Below are 17,073 nucleotides of genomic sequence, written 5' to 3' on the forward strand. Positions count from 1 at the left end.
CCTCCCTGTCTGACATTTGCTTGTGTTCACTGGCATAACATGAAAGTGATCTTACTTTTGTGTACAATTATTGTGATTGCCTGAATTCTTAAAATCATTTTTTTTATTGATCTCATGTGTCTTTTTATTCATTTATTTATTCATCCAGGGATAATCTTACAGCAAAACAGTATTTATCATCATAATACAATGGAAATAAATCACTCAAAATATAAATAAACACAGAATGTAGAAGTATGCTTTTAATGAAGCTAGGCTTGATTGTCTCCTGTGGCCTTGACAAATAGTAGGTGTAAAGTTCCTGTGGATCCGGGAAGTGGTGGAATGCTTATTAGACAAAGGCCTGCATGAATCACTAACATTATTCCCAGTACTATGAAAAGGATCACCAGAATAGACAACATATGCACACACACTCTTGCAAACACAACCCACACACATTTCTCTCTCTCTCTCTCTCTCTCTCTCTCTCTCTCTCTCTCTCTCTCTGTGTGTGTGTGTGTGTGTGTGTGTGTGTGTGTGTGTGTGTGTGTGTGTGTGTTTTGCCTATTCTGATGCAGACCTGTTTGGCCAAAAGCTATCTGTGATCAGCATCTCTGCTATTTGGTACATAGCACTATCCTTTTCATAATATTGTCATTATTGCATCCTGGATTTTCCATTGTTTCATTTAACACTCTTCCTGAATCTAAATATGTTATAAACTACCACTTGAAAAACCTGTTAAAAAAAAGTAACAATGCTTTAGCCTTGATAGCAGCACATGGGACAGTTTCAACAGTGTTGAAATGTACCCCCAGCCCATATGAATGATTTTATTGACAATAATATATTATTACATGGAATTATAAGTTCAAAGTAAGTTGTTTTCTTTGCGCTTTCAGAAAGATGTGCACTAAACTGGAAGCAGATGAAGAATAAATTCTTTTAGAAATGGGTAAGACGCTTTGGACTTTCAAAAAGAAGTGCACTAAATTAGAAGCAAATGAGGAAGTAATTACATTAAAAGTTGGTGTCTCTTCAGCTGCTACAGATTTGTATCAGATGTTTTCTCGTGCTTTATTTGACAGATTAAAGAACTGTGATGCAGTTGATGTTCAGTTGAGTGGTCGTAATCGGAGACTAACAATGCCAAATTGTTATCACTGAAAGTATATGAGTATACATGTTTTCATAGCAGATGTATAATCTAAGATTTCTGACTTAAAATATGAGCTATGGGCTAATTTAATTATTATGTCACCTGGACACGCATAGACAAAATAGCTGGACTGAAGCATACAAAGTAGTTCGGACATAAAACAGCTGGAATTGACTCGGCCAAGGGTTTCATGAGCCTTCATCAAGCAATCAGCTTCTGGAAATTTGAAAACATTAGCTCATCAAGAACAACAGATATTAATAAAGCAATTATCTATGATTTTTTGACATCTGTGAATGACCTTTTCATCGAGAAGAGCTTGGAGGAGATTGAATCTACAATCAGCATGTTTTATTTGGTTCTTTGTGTGCTAAAGTGAACTGCACAGCTGAAATTGAAGAAGTCCATCCGTTTTGAGACTCTGTAGATCTAGGTGTAGAATGGAAAGAGTAAAAAACTTTCAAGCAAGCATGAATGAAGGTTTCTGATATCTGGTCTTATCAAAAGCAGCAGCAAAAAGTAAAATTGGGTGAAGAAAACAAGGGAAATTGTAAATAGTATCAGACTCGGTAAGTGTGTGTAGTGTCGGCCAGTTGTTGACAAGATTCGGGTGCGGTAGCCGTGGCAGGATCGTAAGTCGTGCAGCTGTTTGTTTTGACTGGGTCAAGGTCAGTGAGCCAGCAGCCGGCGCCCATGGTGTCGCTGTTGGTAGCAGTCGAGCAGAGTTGGTGCTGCGTAGAGGGAGGTGTGGCACATCCAGTGTTGCACAGAGAAACAGCCGGCATTGTCATTAGTGTAATTGGCGCATTATCATTGATCAGTAGGGCGCCCTTGATGAAATTGTTCCTGTGATGTTGGTGACAGGTGCTGAATGAAAGCGGCTTTCGCTCTGGTGTACTTGTCACTCAAATTGTCACAGATTATGTCCATAATTATATAATGATAGTCCTTTATGTGCCTGAAGAATACGAGGTATTTTTCACTTTTGTCGGTGGTGCCATAAGAGGAGAATATATACTTCACGACCATGAACCATATTGGAAGTTGGTTCGAGAGAAATGTTGGTAGTTGAATGCTGCAAATGAGGGACAAGCATGGAGAAGCGGCATAAAAGTTGGCACGAACATTCGAACTCTGGAAGACGGGCTGTGCGGAAACCGGGTCAAATGAATTTGCACGCGACGCGGAAGATGCGGTAGCCGTGACGGGCGTTTGTGAATTCGACCAGGCATGCGATTTAGCCGTAGTTCAGAGTTCGTGCGAACTGGGATTTTCAAAATAGTCCCCGTTTGTTGCATTCCATTGTTTGGCATGATTGTCCGATGTCGAAGCAGTGCACAAAGTTAATTCATTACACAAAAGCAAGTCAAAATTGTCAAAATTAATCGGCAAAGGAGCACTGCACTGTCCAGAAGTAAAATTACCGACGCGTTGAGCGGGTTTCGATGGACGACGTGTGCGCCTCGGTCGCATTGTCGATGTGTAAGAAGGTGATGAAAATTACCAAAAAGCACGATTCACACAAGAGTTGGGAATTTACACACTAATTATACTTCCTGTACGCTGCATCCAGATGCGGCGTGATGCGAAGTCGATGGATGTAGAAATCCGACAAAGGGTTGCTGCATTGTTTGTCCATGGCGATGTTCCAGTACATATTTCTGGCGTCGTAAGCGGCGTTCGTGAGCGTCGGGGTCTCCAGTGTGGGGATCGGGATGTTACGTACGGTAATATTGAACCCAACATTAAGTATTCGCTCGTTTATAATGAATTAACTTTATTTTGATCATGCCGGTACAAACACATCCGCTCGAATACAGAGTTCGGAACACACTGAGATCAACAGTTTTCAAAGAAGCTCGTTCTCATAGATGAGGCGGTCGACTCTTGCAGTCGATAACCACCACAGACCAAATTTAAAATGCTGTCATGAACTACTCATTATAAGCTATAAAGTTATGTTAAAGGTTTAACATAATAAGACAAATATTACAGAGTGTGTGTTTATCTTAGAGGCAGCATAACTCGCGGCACACAAATTATCCAGACTTATTCATCCGGTATTTAAGAATGAGCGTGCTTAGTGACTTTTTACAAACTGTACACACAATTTCAAACTTTTAAAATAAGTTACATATGAAAGATTACAGTCTAGCAGCTTATTCATGCAGAACTAATATGGGAAAAGGAGGAGTTGTTGCATACATTAAGACAGAACACAAGTTCAAAAGAATTGACACAAGTAGATTTTGTAGTGATCAGCACCTAGAAGTGTGTGCTTGTGAATCAGTGCTGAAAAACAGTTCACTTTTAATTGTAGTGGTATATAGATCTCCATGGGGAAATTTTGAATTATTTATGAGGGGCCTGGATTCCTTACTGTGCTTTCTGTCAGACATGAGCAAACAGTTAATAGTCTGTGGTGACTTCAGTGTAGATTTTATTAAATGATTATGATAGGAAAAATGATCTGGAAACCTTATTCGGATCCTACAATTTGCTCACAGTAGTTAACATTGCAACACGGATGGATAAAGACAGTAGGTCCCTAATTGATAATGTTTTCTGCGCTGAGGGAAAAAAGCAAGAAAATAACTGTTTCCCCAGTAACAAATGCTCTCTCTGATCATGATGCACAGTTAGTCAGGATAAATGACATAGTGCTGTACAGTGTGGATATACCTCAGTGGAAGTCAGTTAAAATCATTAATGACTACTGGCAAATATTTTCAGAGTAGTTTACAAGAAACAACCTGGGACGAAATTTATAATGAACCAAAAGCCAGTATAAAATATAATCTGTTACATAATAAATTCATATCAGTATTTGAAAATAGCTTTCCGCATAAGCTAATTTTATACAGGGGAGTTCGATTCATTAAAGCAGCGGTGTACAGACTTGCAGGTACTGTGAGCTGTGAAACCCTCAATGTGACTAGTCAGGACAGCAACTTCAAAACTAATGTGCCATGAAGTAATTTATTATTCCAAGTTTTGATCTCCCCACTACCCCAATGCCTGCTAGACTCAGCTCAAAAGAACTAAGTTCCACAAGTGTCTGCTCTTTCCTTTTTGGGAGAGAGAAAAATGAGTAAAAAATTACAAGAACGAACAGTGAGAAGTGGGCTGCCATCAGATCAGTTACGGGCCACAGTCTGTGCATCCCTGCTTCAGAGAATGCAAGGGGGGGGGTCACTGATAGTAACTAATAGTGCTAATTGATGGTACACTTTCTGGTGTACTGTTGATCCGTTTTATGCACAGTTTTTGATGACCAATCCAGTTGTCTTCTTCAGGTGCTGCGAGCTGTGTTGCTAAGAGTACTCACTGCCTGGACTCCAACAGTATGGTTAGAGTCAAGACAGTGAGTGTGCCTAACAACACATCTTGCACCACCTGAAGAAGACAAGTGAATTGGTTATTGAAATATTGTGCATAAAACGGAATCAACAGTTTTGCTTTACACCAATCATGCTGAGGCAACCTGAAAGACCACTGCTAGTAAAAAAAAATGATTCCATATTGTGGAAGTGAATGGAAATTTGCATAGTATGGGCTTGATATTGTTCTGCTCAGTGGTGCAGCTTTCCAGGATCCTTAGGGCATAACAGCCTTTTAATGATGAACATGCATGTACAACATTTACATTTTGTGTGCTGTAAAAGTTAATTGTCATTGTACTACCATGATTAAAATTTTGATGTTTTAAATGAGACCAGTTACTGTGTTGGTTTGTGGCCATGTTTATATATTCTTTAAGATACTTTTCTTCTTAGTTTTTATTATTATTGTGGTGTCATCCATAAATTCAGATGAGAAAGAGAAGAGCTCCTAGTACAGAACCTTGTGGTACGCCATGTTAACTTGCAGAAAAGAGAGAAGATGCAGTTGTTGTTGTAATTGTTGTTATACAAGCCTAAAGACAGGTTTGATGCTGCTCTCCATACTGTACATTTTATCTTCTTCCAAAACGCTTTTTGTGTCATTGCCAGTCTACATTTTGTATCTTCTCTACTTTGGCAGTCAGTTATTTTACTGCCCAAATTACAAAACACATCTACTGTTATAACTTATTTCAATAGTGCATATCTGAGATATAGTTATATGAATGCCGTGATATTCATTAGACTTATGGATGTGCCACATTAGAGAAGTTACTCAAATTACACTTGGATCTGCGTATCAGAAGAGTCCATTTTTTTGGATGGCTTGACATATTGACTGTCATGAGGTTCACAGACAGACACAGCAGAGCCCTCATGCTCGATGCCATGTGCCCAATGACAGACAGAAGCTTCACTCTGTTTAGTGAAGTACAGTAGAGCGTCAGTCAACCGAATGACTATTTCTCGCTGCTCTCTGCCCGTTTGGCCCCCCTGCCCCCTTCCTGCACCAATACCAAGCTGCTGAGATGGTAATAACCATTTTCACTCTGTTACAGACGAGTGTTTCAACTTTATTGTGTAAAATAAACTTATGATATAAAATGCCTAATGTTGTCCTTTTTGTGGAAGATAAATATGAGAGTAATAAAAGTTTAGAGGAATGGGAATCGGCAAACAAGTTATCTTAGGGTTAAGTCGACAATTGCGGGTATAAAAAAAAAAAAAAAAAAAAAAGATGAGCATCACAAATTTCATCTCTGAGCTTGATTCTACTGGTTGACAAGTTATAACACTGTGAAGCTCACCAAGAACATGGATCTAGCTGATGCTGTTTACAAGTGGTTTACACAAATATAATCACAAGAAGAACCTATCTCCTGTCCCATTTTATGTGAAAAGGTAATTCAGTTAATGAAAACCTTGGAGGGCTTTCAAATTTTAAAGCAAGCATGGGCTGGTTAAAATGATTAAGTCAAGACAAGGCACTTATGAGCATCAGATACAAGGAGAAAAACTGTCTACTAATTCTTCAGCAACTCTTCTTTCAAAATCAAACAAAGAGACCTGTTGAGGGTAGAAGATTATGCTCTCAAAAACTTTTATAATTTTGATGAAACTGTGCTCAACTACAAAGAAAACTCTTGCTTCATTTCATGGATTAGCAGCACTTGGTCCTAAAATAAGCAAGGATCACATTAGTGCTTTAGCTTGTGCTAATGCTACTGATAGCCTATGCTTGTCTCTGGTAAAAGTGAAATCATGTTGTTTTGAACATATTAATATGTTTGTCATGACTTGTTTACACCACACAAAAGAGTGCATGGATGGCTAATATGGTTTTCATGGAATGGTTTGTGGAAATCTTTGTGCCCTCTGTAATAGCTCATCATTTAAAGAATACAAAAAGGAGAAAGCATTACTGCTCCTTGACAGTGCACTAACTCATCTAATATGTGATATCTTAAACAAAAAGTGATGTTTCTTCCACCTAATGTAACCTCTTTATTACAGTTCATGGATCAAGTCCTTATCAAGCCTTCAGAAGGTATTACAGAAAAGAATAGTTATTGTAAACCTTATCACTCATAAAGCTGATGCTGTCAGCATCTCATCAACAAATGGTTCAGAAAATTAAGATGAAAATATACCAGCTGCTTCTGAAGCATTTGCATGTTTAGATATTTCCTTGTGATGGTTTGAAGACCGAGATGAAAGTGACCAGTATCAGATTCCTGTCCTGGAAAAACTGCATGACTTAACTGCTTGTAAGTGGGCTGCTTGTCCCCCAGTTATTTTGGATAATCAACACACTACTGTGACCGAGCAATGTGGCGCAGTGGTTAGTACACTGGACTCATATTTGGGTGGACAACATTTCAAATCCCCATCCAGCCATTTAGATTTAGTTTTTCTGTTATTTCCATAAATCACTCTAGGCAAATGCCAGGATGGTTCCTTTGAAAGGGTATGGCCGATTTCCTTCCCCATCCTTGACACCATCCGAGCTTGTGCTCTGTCTATAATGACATCATTGTCGACAGAACGTTAAACCCAATCTTCCTCCCTTCCTTGCTCGACTGTACATCTTTGGATGGTGTGTTTATGTGCAACCACAGTCAAGTGTGGCTAGATGAAACACACATTGTGGATGACTGTGGCCTATATGTGCGATCTTTGGTTGGCAAGGTATTACCGGTTTAATCTTGGTCACAGTTATGGCTTCGGACAGTTCTGTTTTCTGTATATTTCTTGCAGTCCATTGCCAAAATAATTGTCATAGTCATTGCTTCTTCCAGCTTCCTTCGTAATCCTTTATCTGTAAAACCAGTTGTTTTCCAACACTAATAATGTCACACTGACTAAACAGTTGAAGATTCAGGATCCATTTGAGCTAAAACAATTTATGCTCATATTATATGATGAAGCATACCAAGGTATAAATAGTCAACTTTATAATGGATGTTGAGCAATGTTGAAATTTCATAAGAATTATTAATGAAAATTCTGAGAAGGTAAAGCTACAAAAAGCAAAATTCAAAACATTGAACAAGATAATTGACCCTGATTTCCTGCGCACTATCATCAACTCTATCAAGAAAAACTAGTTAATGAACAGTACTGCATTTTACTAAGCAAAGTTGAGTATGTGCGCACTGGCAGGCACGTGATGTTGGGCATTGGGCTCTGTCGTGTTCACTGGCAGTCTTGTGGTTGACAATGTGTTACTGATTTTCATAATTAGTTCTAATTTCATATGAATTATTAATGAAAATTCTGATGAAGGTAAAGCTGCAAAAAGCAAAATTCAAAACATTGAACAAGATAATTGACCCTGATTTCCTGTGCACTATCAACAACTCTATCAAGAAAAACAAGTTAATGAACAGTACTGCATTTTACTAAGCAAAGTTGAGTATGTGCGCACTGGCAGGCACATGGTGTTGGGCATTGGGCTCTGTCGTGTTCACTGGCAGTCTTGTGGTTGACAATGTGTTACTGATTTTCATAATTAGTTTTAGCTTTCATAAGTTATGCTTTCTAAGCCTTTTCCAAATCAGTATGTTTGCATAAAAAATTAGATTGTTTGCTGAGAGAACTGAATTTATTGAGACTAACAGGTTGGATCTGATCTGTGACTCATCCACAGTGAGGTATGTCAGTGCAATGTTAAATTCTTACACAAACAGTAAGTGCCTGCTGTTGGTCAATTTTGCTTTGCATGTTACTTTGTACTGTGGTAGGTGTTGTGCATTTCAGAATACATTATTTTGTTGCCATTTAAGGTGCAAAACAAACCCCTTTGATTGTCACACAAATACTTATTATTAATGATGGTAATTAATGTAATATAAAGATTAAAGTGTAATATATTTCCTTTACTATTGCGTCTCTTTCTCCCGATGCGGTTTTGAAGTGTAGTGTCTGTGTCATTCTGATAAATCAATCTAGTATGTTAGAAGAATGTGTGCTGTAGACCTCAAGGCAGATTGGAATTTTTCAAGATATTTTGAGATTTGGCCTCACTTGTGGGCAAGAAGAATAAGCAGTTTGATAATTTTTAATATTTTTCACACTGTTTTATTTAGCAGAGTGTTAGGTTTTTGGTGTATCAAGTACAAAATTTAACTGCTGAAGAGAAATGCACAGCTCTTCTTTTAGTAGGAAGGTATTTGAGTTCTATTTTTGTGGTGACTGACAGTGTATAGTCTGCTTGTACATAGAGCAACTCAGAAATACAATTCAGCACTTTTTCTTGTTAAGTATATGCATTATTTTTAACTTGTATTGCTCCTGTTTCTAGTGATAGTAGTAGCAGTAATTAGTAATAATTTATGCATCTAAAGATCATTATACAATGATACACAGTCTATCAGTTCAATATAAGGAAAATACACATCATATATAAAGACATAAAACAAACATCCTTTGTTGGTGAGGATAGAACAGGTGACGCGCTAGGGCCTTGTTGAAGAAACTGTCCCTTCATTTGACAGAAGAATTAAGAAAATCCACAGAAAACATCAATCAGGTTTGCCTGGACAAGACATTAGCTACAGTTCTTCAAAATCTGTTGCTGTTTTTATACATACTTGGAACAAGTTAGCTTGATAACACAGTTTTGGGGAGTGGGGGGGGGGGGGGGGGGGGGGAGTTACATGCTACACACACTTAGAAATGACTTCAGGAACATGGTGACCATGCTGGCACACGCCCACATCTCCCTTACATCTCCATGTCTTCCCTTTTGTATGTCAGAAAAATTGAGTCAGCATCCACTCATGATGAGTGAAATGTTGAGCCCAGAAAAATGGTGAGGCGGAAGTATTATGCGGTAGCAATCAATTTATTTTTATTATTAACATCTACTTTGAGTTCTCAGATTGTCTATAGAACAATTTGTGTTTACTAATGTTTTTCCTGATATGCACTACAAATTAGTAGTTGTCATGCTCTGTTTGATGGACAAATTGTATTTTGATCAGTAAAAGTATCGACCAATTGTGTCTCGCCATATATATTTTACATTTCTTGCCATATATATAAGGGGCATTCAAATGAAATCTGATCACTAGTATAAAGTAATGGTAATGATTTAATTAACTGAAAAATGTAGTTATACACAGTACACATACTCAAAAATAGTTGCCAAAACTGTTGGCACATTTATCCTATTGTGACACTAGCTGGTCAATTCCATCCTTGAAGAAGCTAGTAGGCTGCTGTTGGATCCAGGCCCGGACTCAGTCACACACTTTGTCGTCCGTTGCAAATCGATGTCCACGAATAGCTTGTTTTAGAGGTCCGAACACATGGAAGTCACATGGTGAAAGATCGGGACTGTATGGTGGGTGTTCCAGTATTTTTAGCATTGTAAAATCTTTAGGTAAGGGGTTGTTGTGCAGAGTGCTCAGAGAGAGCGGGAGACAGGTTCCAGTGCTTGTAATGTGCGGAAGTGTGGTGTTAACGCTCTCGCAGTAGAGTGTACCATTTAGGCGGCATCATGTACGCGCGCCGGCAAGATGACTAGTAGCAGGAGGGAGGACAGTGGATGGGTGGAAGAGGCTGTATTAATTAGGATTGCCCGTGGCCCCACAAGATGCTACTGTCTTCAACAGCAGCAGCAGTTCCAGCAACACAGTTTCTTCATGGCTCCGAGTTTCGTCGCACGCACAGCACTGAAGTAAGACTGTTCATTGGTAGAAAGTATTAATGGCTAACCCAGCAGCACAACTGAATGTGATTTGATTAATGAACTTTATTTAAATAATAATCAGTTAAATTCAGGGCGATTGTGTCCTCATTGTGCCCAAACAGTTACCAAGCAGGGTCCTTGTTCCCTTTTTTCTTTATATGCTAATCGAAGTTTGAGACTCTGTCACTGGAAAAATTCCAAATCTAAAGAAAATGCACAAATTAAGAGTGCAGAAGGTTTATTTATTTTACATATAGCTTGGAGCACATGACTGTATGGTTTGGTACGTATTCTAGTATTTAATTCTGTTCAAGTCATTAAAAAAGGCTCAGTTGTTCAGACAATAACATGAAATCCAATTTGAAAATTAAGGAACTGCAAAGTAAAAAGTGCTTGCCTTTCTCTAAATTTCTTTGATGACGTTATGTTGAGGTCTCTGAAAGTCATTGTTCACGTAACGAAGTTCAATACTAACATGCAGCTTAAGTGGATATTTTCAAATCATTACTCGATTGCATTTTTCAAAATTTAATGACAAACTTAATGTAAAAGTGACTTCTCAGTTTTCTTTATCATTACATACTCACTTAAAATTAGTGTCAAAAAAAAAAAAAAAAAAAAAAAAAGTGACAACCTTCAGTTGCCATGTTAGTGTTTAATATTAAATGTTTTTCTTTCCCATCATCTTGTACAGGGTTTTGGATGTAAATCGCCTTAGTGGGCTGGCGACTGTAATTATTTCCTTTTTGTTCATTAGTGTAACTTTTGGCTTCATGATCAGTGGTACCCCTTTTCTGTCCAGTGTTGTTCGTGAGTGAATGCACAAAATAACTTCATTTTTCCAAATGGTAGCCCTGTTCGGTTTAATTACTTTTTTATTTTTAGTAGATTTTTCTATCAGAAAGATCAGTTGTACACTTTCCCCCTACTTATCAGTATTACTTCTTCGGGAAAGACAGCCTTATCCAATTAGAAAAATTCCATTAGGTATACATGTGATCCACGGTCATATTTTATATCGCAAGCAGGATAGGTCGATTAGTAAGGGGGAGGTTACACGTTTTCCACCAAAACTGCTGCAATGTCGTATTCACTGCATTGGCCGTGTGTGGGCGGGCATTATCATGCTGGGGGATAACGCCGTTGTACAACGTGCCTCGACATTTCGACTTAATGGCTCATTTATGGTTCTGTAAAGTGGCTTGATAATGCTGGGCATTGATGGTGGTTCCCTGTTCCAGGATCTTGACAAGCAGTGAGTCCTTGTGGTTAAAAAAGGAGGACATCATGACCTTACCAGAACTGATGTGCACAGCCTTTGATTTCTTTGGAGGCCGTGAAGTTACATGTTTCCACTGCTTGTTCTGATGTTTGCTTTTCAGTTCAAAATGGTGACACCACATTTCGTTACCTGTGACAGCATGCAACAGGAAGCTATATTCCTCCTCATGATAATTTTGCAGATGACTCAAAGACAGCGCCATTCAAGTATTGCGCTATTTGGCAGTCAGTTGGTGGGGAGCCCACTGTGCACAGATTTTTCGAAAGTTCAGGTGTTGATGCATTATGGTGTGGGCAGTGCCCATGCTAATACCCAGTAAGCGTTGGATCTCATCCACGGTGATTGATTGTGCTGTTGTCCAAGACTGAATCATTCACTTCCGCAACCATTTCAGGTGTGATGACATGATGAACGTGTTCAGGACAAGCATTGTCTTCCAGTGACGCACGCCCCTCAAGGAATCATTTGCGCCACACCACAACACTTTTCACCATACACAGCCTTGATCCATCGAAACATTTCACGGCCTCCCAACTCCCTCCGCCACCAAAAATCGAATCACTCCTCGTTTTTCCTGCTTACTCGCCTGCACGTTCAGTAGTGGACGATAACTTGTGTGACCACCTTCTCTTCGGTGTGAAACCACACTGGTGCTGTGCAACATCAAACAATGGGCACACGGCAGTCTCTCTACCAATATATGGCGCCACCGTACCAACAGTTACGTGGTGCCACCTTACGTGTAACGCAAAGGTAGACGCACTGACCAGATTTCATTTGAATGAACCTCATATTTTACAAATGTATACGTAAGATGTATACCAACTGAATAAAAAATAGAAACCCCTGTCTTGTGAGAAAATAAAAAATAAATTGTAAAGATGAGTGCTTCTGATCTCTTCTCTGTATCGTATGTAATTTGAGGCTAGCTGTTCATTCCTTTTACAGATCTGTCATATGAGTTGTCTGTCTATGTATACTAAGTAGTCTTGAAATTTAGGGTGAAAATTTTTCTTTTTTACAGCTGATGTTTCGTAAGCTGCTTACTTTGGTAATAGTACAGAGAGACAGAGAAATTCTGTTAGGATTAAAGAAGAGAGGATTTGGAAAAGGGAAGTGGAATGGCTTTGGAGGGAAAGTTGAACCTGGCGAAACAATACAGTGTGCTGCTGCAAGGTAAAAACCGTGGTTTTGAAAACTTAAGTTTATGTCTGAGATTTATAAACCTTATGCTGAAAGGTGCCATTTAGTTTTTAATGTGTTTTCTAATTCGATAAGTGCTTCAGTGAATTAGTGTGGCTTTACCCTGCCTTGTAATTGGTTTCATTACCCTGTTTCCTCCTTCTTCACAGGTACTTCTTTCATGAATTCAGTGGCATGATGAAAAATAATTTTCATAACAAATGGAATTTATTCTTCAATGGATAACTGTATTGCTTAATTTCCCATAGAACACCAGGACAGCTACTTCCATTTCTATAAATGAAAGTCACAAGATGGCCTATTAGGAGCAGAACTACCAAATTAATTCTTTTATATTCTACTCTATAAATGTATTCTGGCTGTCAGCATAAATTCTTGTTGTAAAAGGTGCAGTTTTCGTTAACAGTTAGGATCCACCATACAATGTCCAAGGAGTACCTTAGCTATACCAAAAATATACTATCACAACAAACATCGGAATGCTACAGTTATCACACACACAATAAAATAACATGAAAACATATTAATTGTTACTTTTTCTTATGCTTATCTGTTGTTGAACTTACGACTGCTTGCTCATTTATATGGGGTCCAGATACAGAAATTTTTGCAACTGAAAGCAGCAATATTGGCAATAGAAAGTCTGTGGAGGAATATAAATAGCAGAAACAGTAAAACAACTCATCGTATAGTAGAGTTGCTGATAGGCACATAAACAAGACAGAGAACTTTGCTGAGCTTTCGGACAAATCCTTTTACGGAACTAAAAAGTATACGTACGTACATGTACACCTACAATGCATCATCTTTCTTGTTGACTACAGTGTATCAGCACTGCAGCTAGACTTGGGTGAGGGGTTCTGTCAGTGGGCAAGGGGAGAAAGGAGATGGGAAGTGGGTGTGTGGTTTTGATGAGCTCACACTGGTGCAGGCAGGAAGAATAATGAGAGGGACCTATTGATGTTGAGGAGTGAACTAGATGAGCAAGATACAAGGAAAAGGGAACTGCAGAGAGGAGGATGTGGGTGTATAATGAATCTACATCTACATACATACTATGCAAGTCACTGTACGGTGCATGGTGGAGGGTACCCTGTACCATTACTAGTCATTTCTTTTCTGCTCCATTTGTGGATAGAGCAGAGAAAAACAACTGTCTGCATGCTTCTGAATGAGTCATAATTTCTCATATCTTATCTTCATGGTCCTTACACAAAACATATGTTGGCAGCAGTAGGACTCTTATGCAGTCAGCTTCAATAGCTGGTTCTCTAAATTTTATCACTAGTGTTCCTTGAAAAGAATGTTGCCTCCCCTCCGGGGATTCCCATTTGAGTTCCCGAAGCATTTCCATAACATTTGCATGTTCTTCGAACCTGCTGTTAAAAAACCTACATGGTGTATATGTTCCGGGAAAAACTGGAGAATTTTTTAGGATTCCAGGGATTTTTCGTTGTTTTAGTTTTCAGGTGAATTTTTGGATTTTGGTGGTAACAACTGATAATCTACTGCAGAATAATACTGCAGCGATAAAACATAAATGAGGGAAAACACCAAAATAAAACACAAATTGCAAATAAAATCCAGCTCCCTTTAAAACAACAAAACAATACGACATCAAAATGTGTCAGAGGCTTTAGGGCAAAGACTGTGCTATCTTTGTAACAACAAACTGCTTTTGATGAGTGTGAAGCCACAACTGTTTAAATGAGGTTTGTTTGAGCAATTGCCAGCGGGCTCATGCACATGCCCAGAGCTGAAGTCGTGTACAAGCAGTGCCTTCTCCTGCTTCTGGCTACTTGTAGTGTGGTTGTTAGCTGCATAAGTAGCTCCATGTGACCCATACATGTTTCATGATATAGCTGTTTTTCTCTTTCATTTACAGCTCTCACGTCAAACGCAAACACAACAATTTCTATAGTTGGGAGCTACCCAGTGAATTAAAATACTTTCACATAGTTATTCAACACTAAAACATGTTGTCAGTTTCAGTTTTCTGATTTTATTTTATTTCCAGGTTATTGACACTCAAACATCAGTCACCTTGCAAAACAATGAAGTTATTTTTGTTGCAAAACAATGAATTTATTTTTGTCAGTTTACTAAAGAAATGTGGTCTTTATTATTCATTTCCATGAGGCAATCAATTTACTTGAAACAAAGTGTTCCGTGCTATTTGCTAGTTTCAACTGTTCACTGAATTTCAAGTGCACATTTTCATCTTCTGGCACATGTGGCATTGTGCCATAATAAAGAACTAAACATGATATAATACAGTTGTTGTGCTCCAAGAAGATTTGGTATCCTGAAAACCACACTGAAAAGCTTAATACCAGGTAGGCCTAAGTCATTGTGAATCTGGACATATGAATGTGCACTTTAAGCTGAATTATGGAGGCATAATCCGTATCACTTCAAAAGTAAGTAAGAAACATGTATTTTTTTCCTTTCTCCAAAACAATTCCTGCTCCAAGGTACAGGCCTCCAAAGATGACACTGTGAACACTATTTTGAAGATGTGAATTTCGGAAAAATTTTAATATGCTCCATCTCTGTAACAGTTCTTTTACTGTCGCCTTTTGAATTCTTTTATAACTTACAGAAAAAAAAATTTCAAAAATGCCAATCCAGAAAAGTTAATTTTTCCCTGTCAATTAGTACTATGTAGTACTATATTCTCTGTAAAGGAAAGCCCCCACTTTCTAAGTTGGACAGGTTTCATTTTAAAAAATCATTTTTTTAGCTTTCAAGGCTAATGTATGTCTTCCTTGAAATTGTTTCTTATTAATTTCTTTGTTACAGTGTTTATTTCTATTGTCTTTGTTACAGTTATTTCTTATCACATTGTTTGTTGCAAATATTTCTTACACTTTGTTGTAGTTTCTTGTCAGTTTCTTTGATGTGGTTGTTCATTGCAGGGTTTCCTGTGTTGTAGTGGTTCAGTGCTAATTTGTTTACGGAAGAAACTTCTAAGAAATCTGAGACCATCCAGTGAGTTCTGCGTTTTTGTGAGGAATTTGCCAGTTGACACAGTTGCATTGTGTTTTGTGAACAGGACTGTTTGGAATATCTTCTGACTGGGACCAACAGGAGAGTGAAGTGTGATGACTGTTTGCATATCCTAAAAGAGTGATATATAAGACAAACAAAAAACAGGACTTTGTTCAGGTTGAGTATAAGTGTTGTCATTTGAAGACTCTGTTTTAAAGTGAAGATGTTTCCAGTGATGACTTTTTGTGTTCTAAATGTTTTTTGACATAATAATGACAATGGTAGTATGTTAACAAGATGAAGCCTCCCATGGTGCAGATGATGCAGATTTTGTATCAATAGAGAAAGACCTAAATACCCTGAATCAGTCAACTACAGAGGTAGATGTTAGTTATGTTAAGAAACTGTGGTCAGTGAAGTCGAGTTATAAGCTCTATGCATCAAGACAACACAGAGAAATTGCTAAAGCTATGGATGAATACAATACAGCGAAACTGACCACATTCTTCAAGGTAGAAATTCCATCTTCAGAAGAAAATTAATCAAAGCACTCTTCCACCTTTTGCCAGGAATTTTTCACAATTATCAAGTCAGTTGTTTGATATTGTGCATCCTACAGTGAAAAGGTGCAAGTTTTAACTATTATTCCAGAGACGTTTCAAAGAAAACAATTTTGAACCACATTCCATCAGTATCAAAGTACATGGTAGACACATCAAGAAATGTGAGGTCTGTAAAAGTAGTCTTTGAAAGACCAGATCCCTATTATGGTCATCCTGTAGAAGCAGCTCAAGTTCAAATATTGCAGTCATTTTATCTGGAAGATAAATGGGTCCGTTTCTCACCAGAGTGCCTACAAAAAAGACACTGTAACAGTTGAAGGTCAAAAATTTGTGAAAGTGAAGAGGGTACATTACTCACAGTATTAAAGAAACTTTTGCAGTTTATAAGAGCAACTATATAACTTCACATATTGGAAGATAAAATTTTATGCACTATGACCTCTGTGCGTAGTTCCACAACCACCTAGAGATGTCTGTTAATGTGTGTACTGAGCAAATTTTGAACTTTCTGTGGTAACTTTGGAGAACTTACTGGAGCACGTGACATATGACATCTAGGTTGGGCGCGTGAAGTCATTAGTAGTCTGTGACGTAAAGCGAGAGACTGGTTTGCTTCAAGACTGTGATGACTGCCCTGGAAATGGAGGATTGTCTTTACAGACACTTGGCTGGGGAAGTTGCAGCAGATAACTCTGCGGAAATTACATATGCGACATGGGAGGAAAATAAACTAATTAAGGAAACTGTTGCCTTTGACAATTTCATTGATGAGCTTGGTAAATGGTCAGTGAAATAAATAACACACAAGCATCTGA

General features: G+C 38.2%; 1 protein-coding gene across 4 annotated transcripts in view; it reads left to right on the plus strand.

Moving 5' to 3' along the window:
* LOC126162378 (oxidized purine nucleoside triphosphate hydrolase-like) overlaps positions 1–17,073 on the plus strand; it is a 101,443-nt gene that overhangs the window by 10,150 nt on the left and 74,220 nt on the right. For 3 of the 4 annotated variants that reach the window (XM_049918845.1, XM_049918844.1, XM_049918847.1), the window contains one exon: positions 12,526–12,677. In XM_049918845.1, the coding sequence (XP_049774802.1) occupies positions 12,529–12,677 (149 nt within the window). In that variant the 5' untranslated portion in view covers positions 12,526–12,528. Of the gene's footprint in view, positions 1–882; positions 938–12,525; positions 12,678–17,073 lie in introns of those variants that run through there. The other variant, XM_049918846.1, reaches the window with a different exon arrangement.

Source organism: Schistocerca cancellata, chromosome 2 (assembly GCF_023864275.1).
Source record: "Schistocerca cancellata isolate TAMUIC-IGC-003103 chromosome 2, iqSchCanc2.1, whole genome shotgun sequence".
Lineage (NCBI taxonomy): Eukaryota > Metazoa > Arthropoda > Insecta > Orthoptera > Acrididae > Schistocerca > Schistocerca cancellata.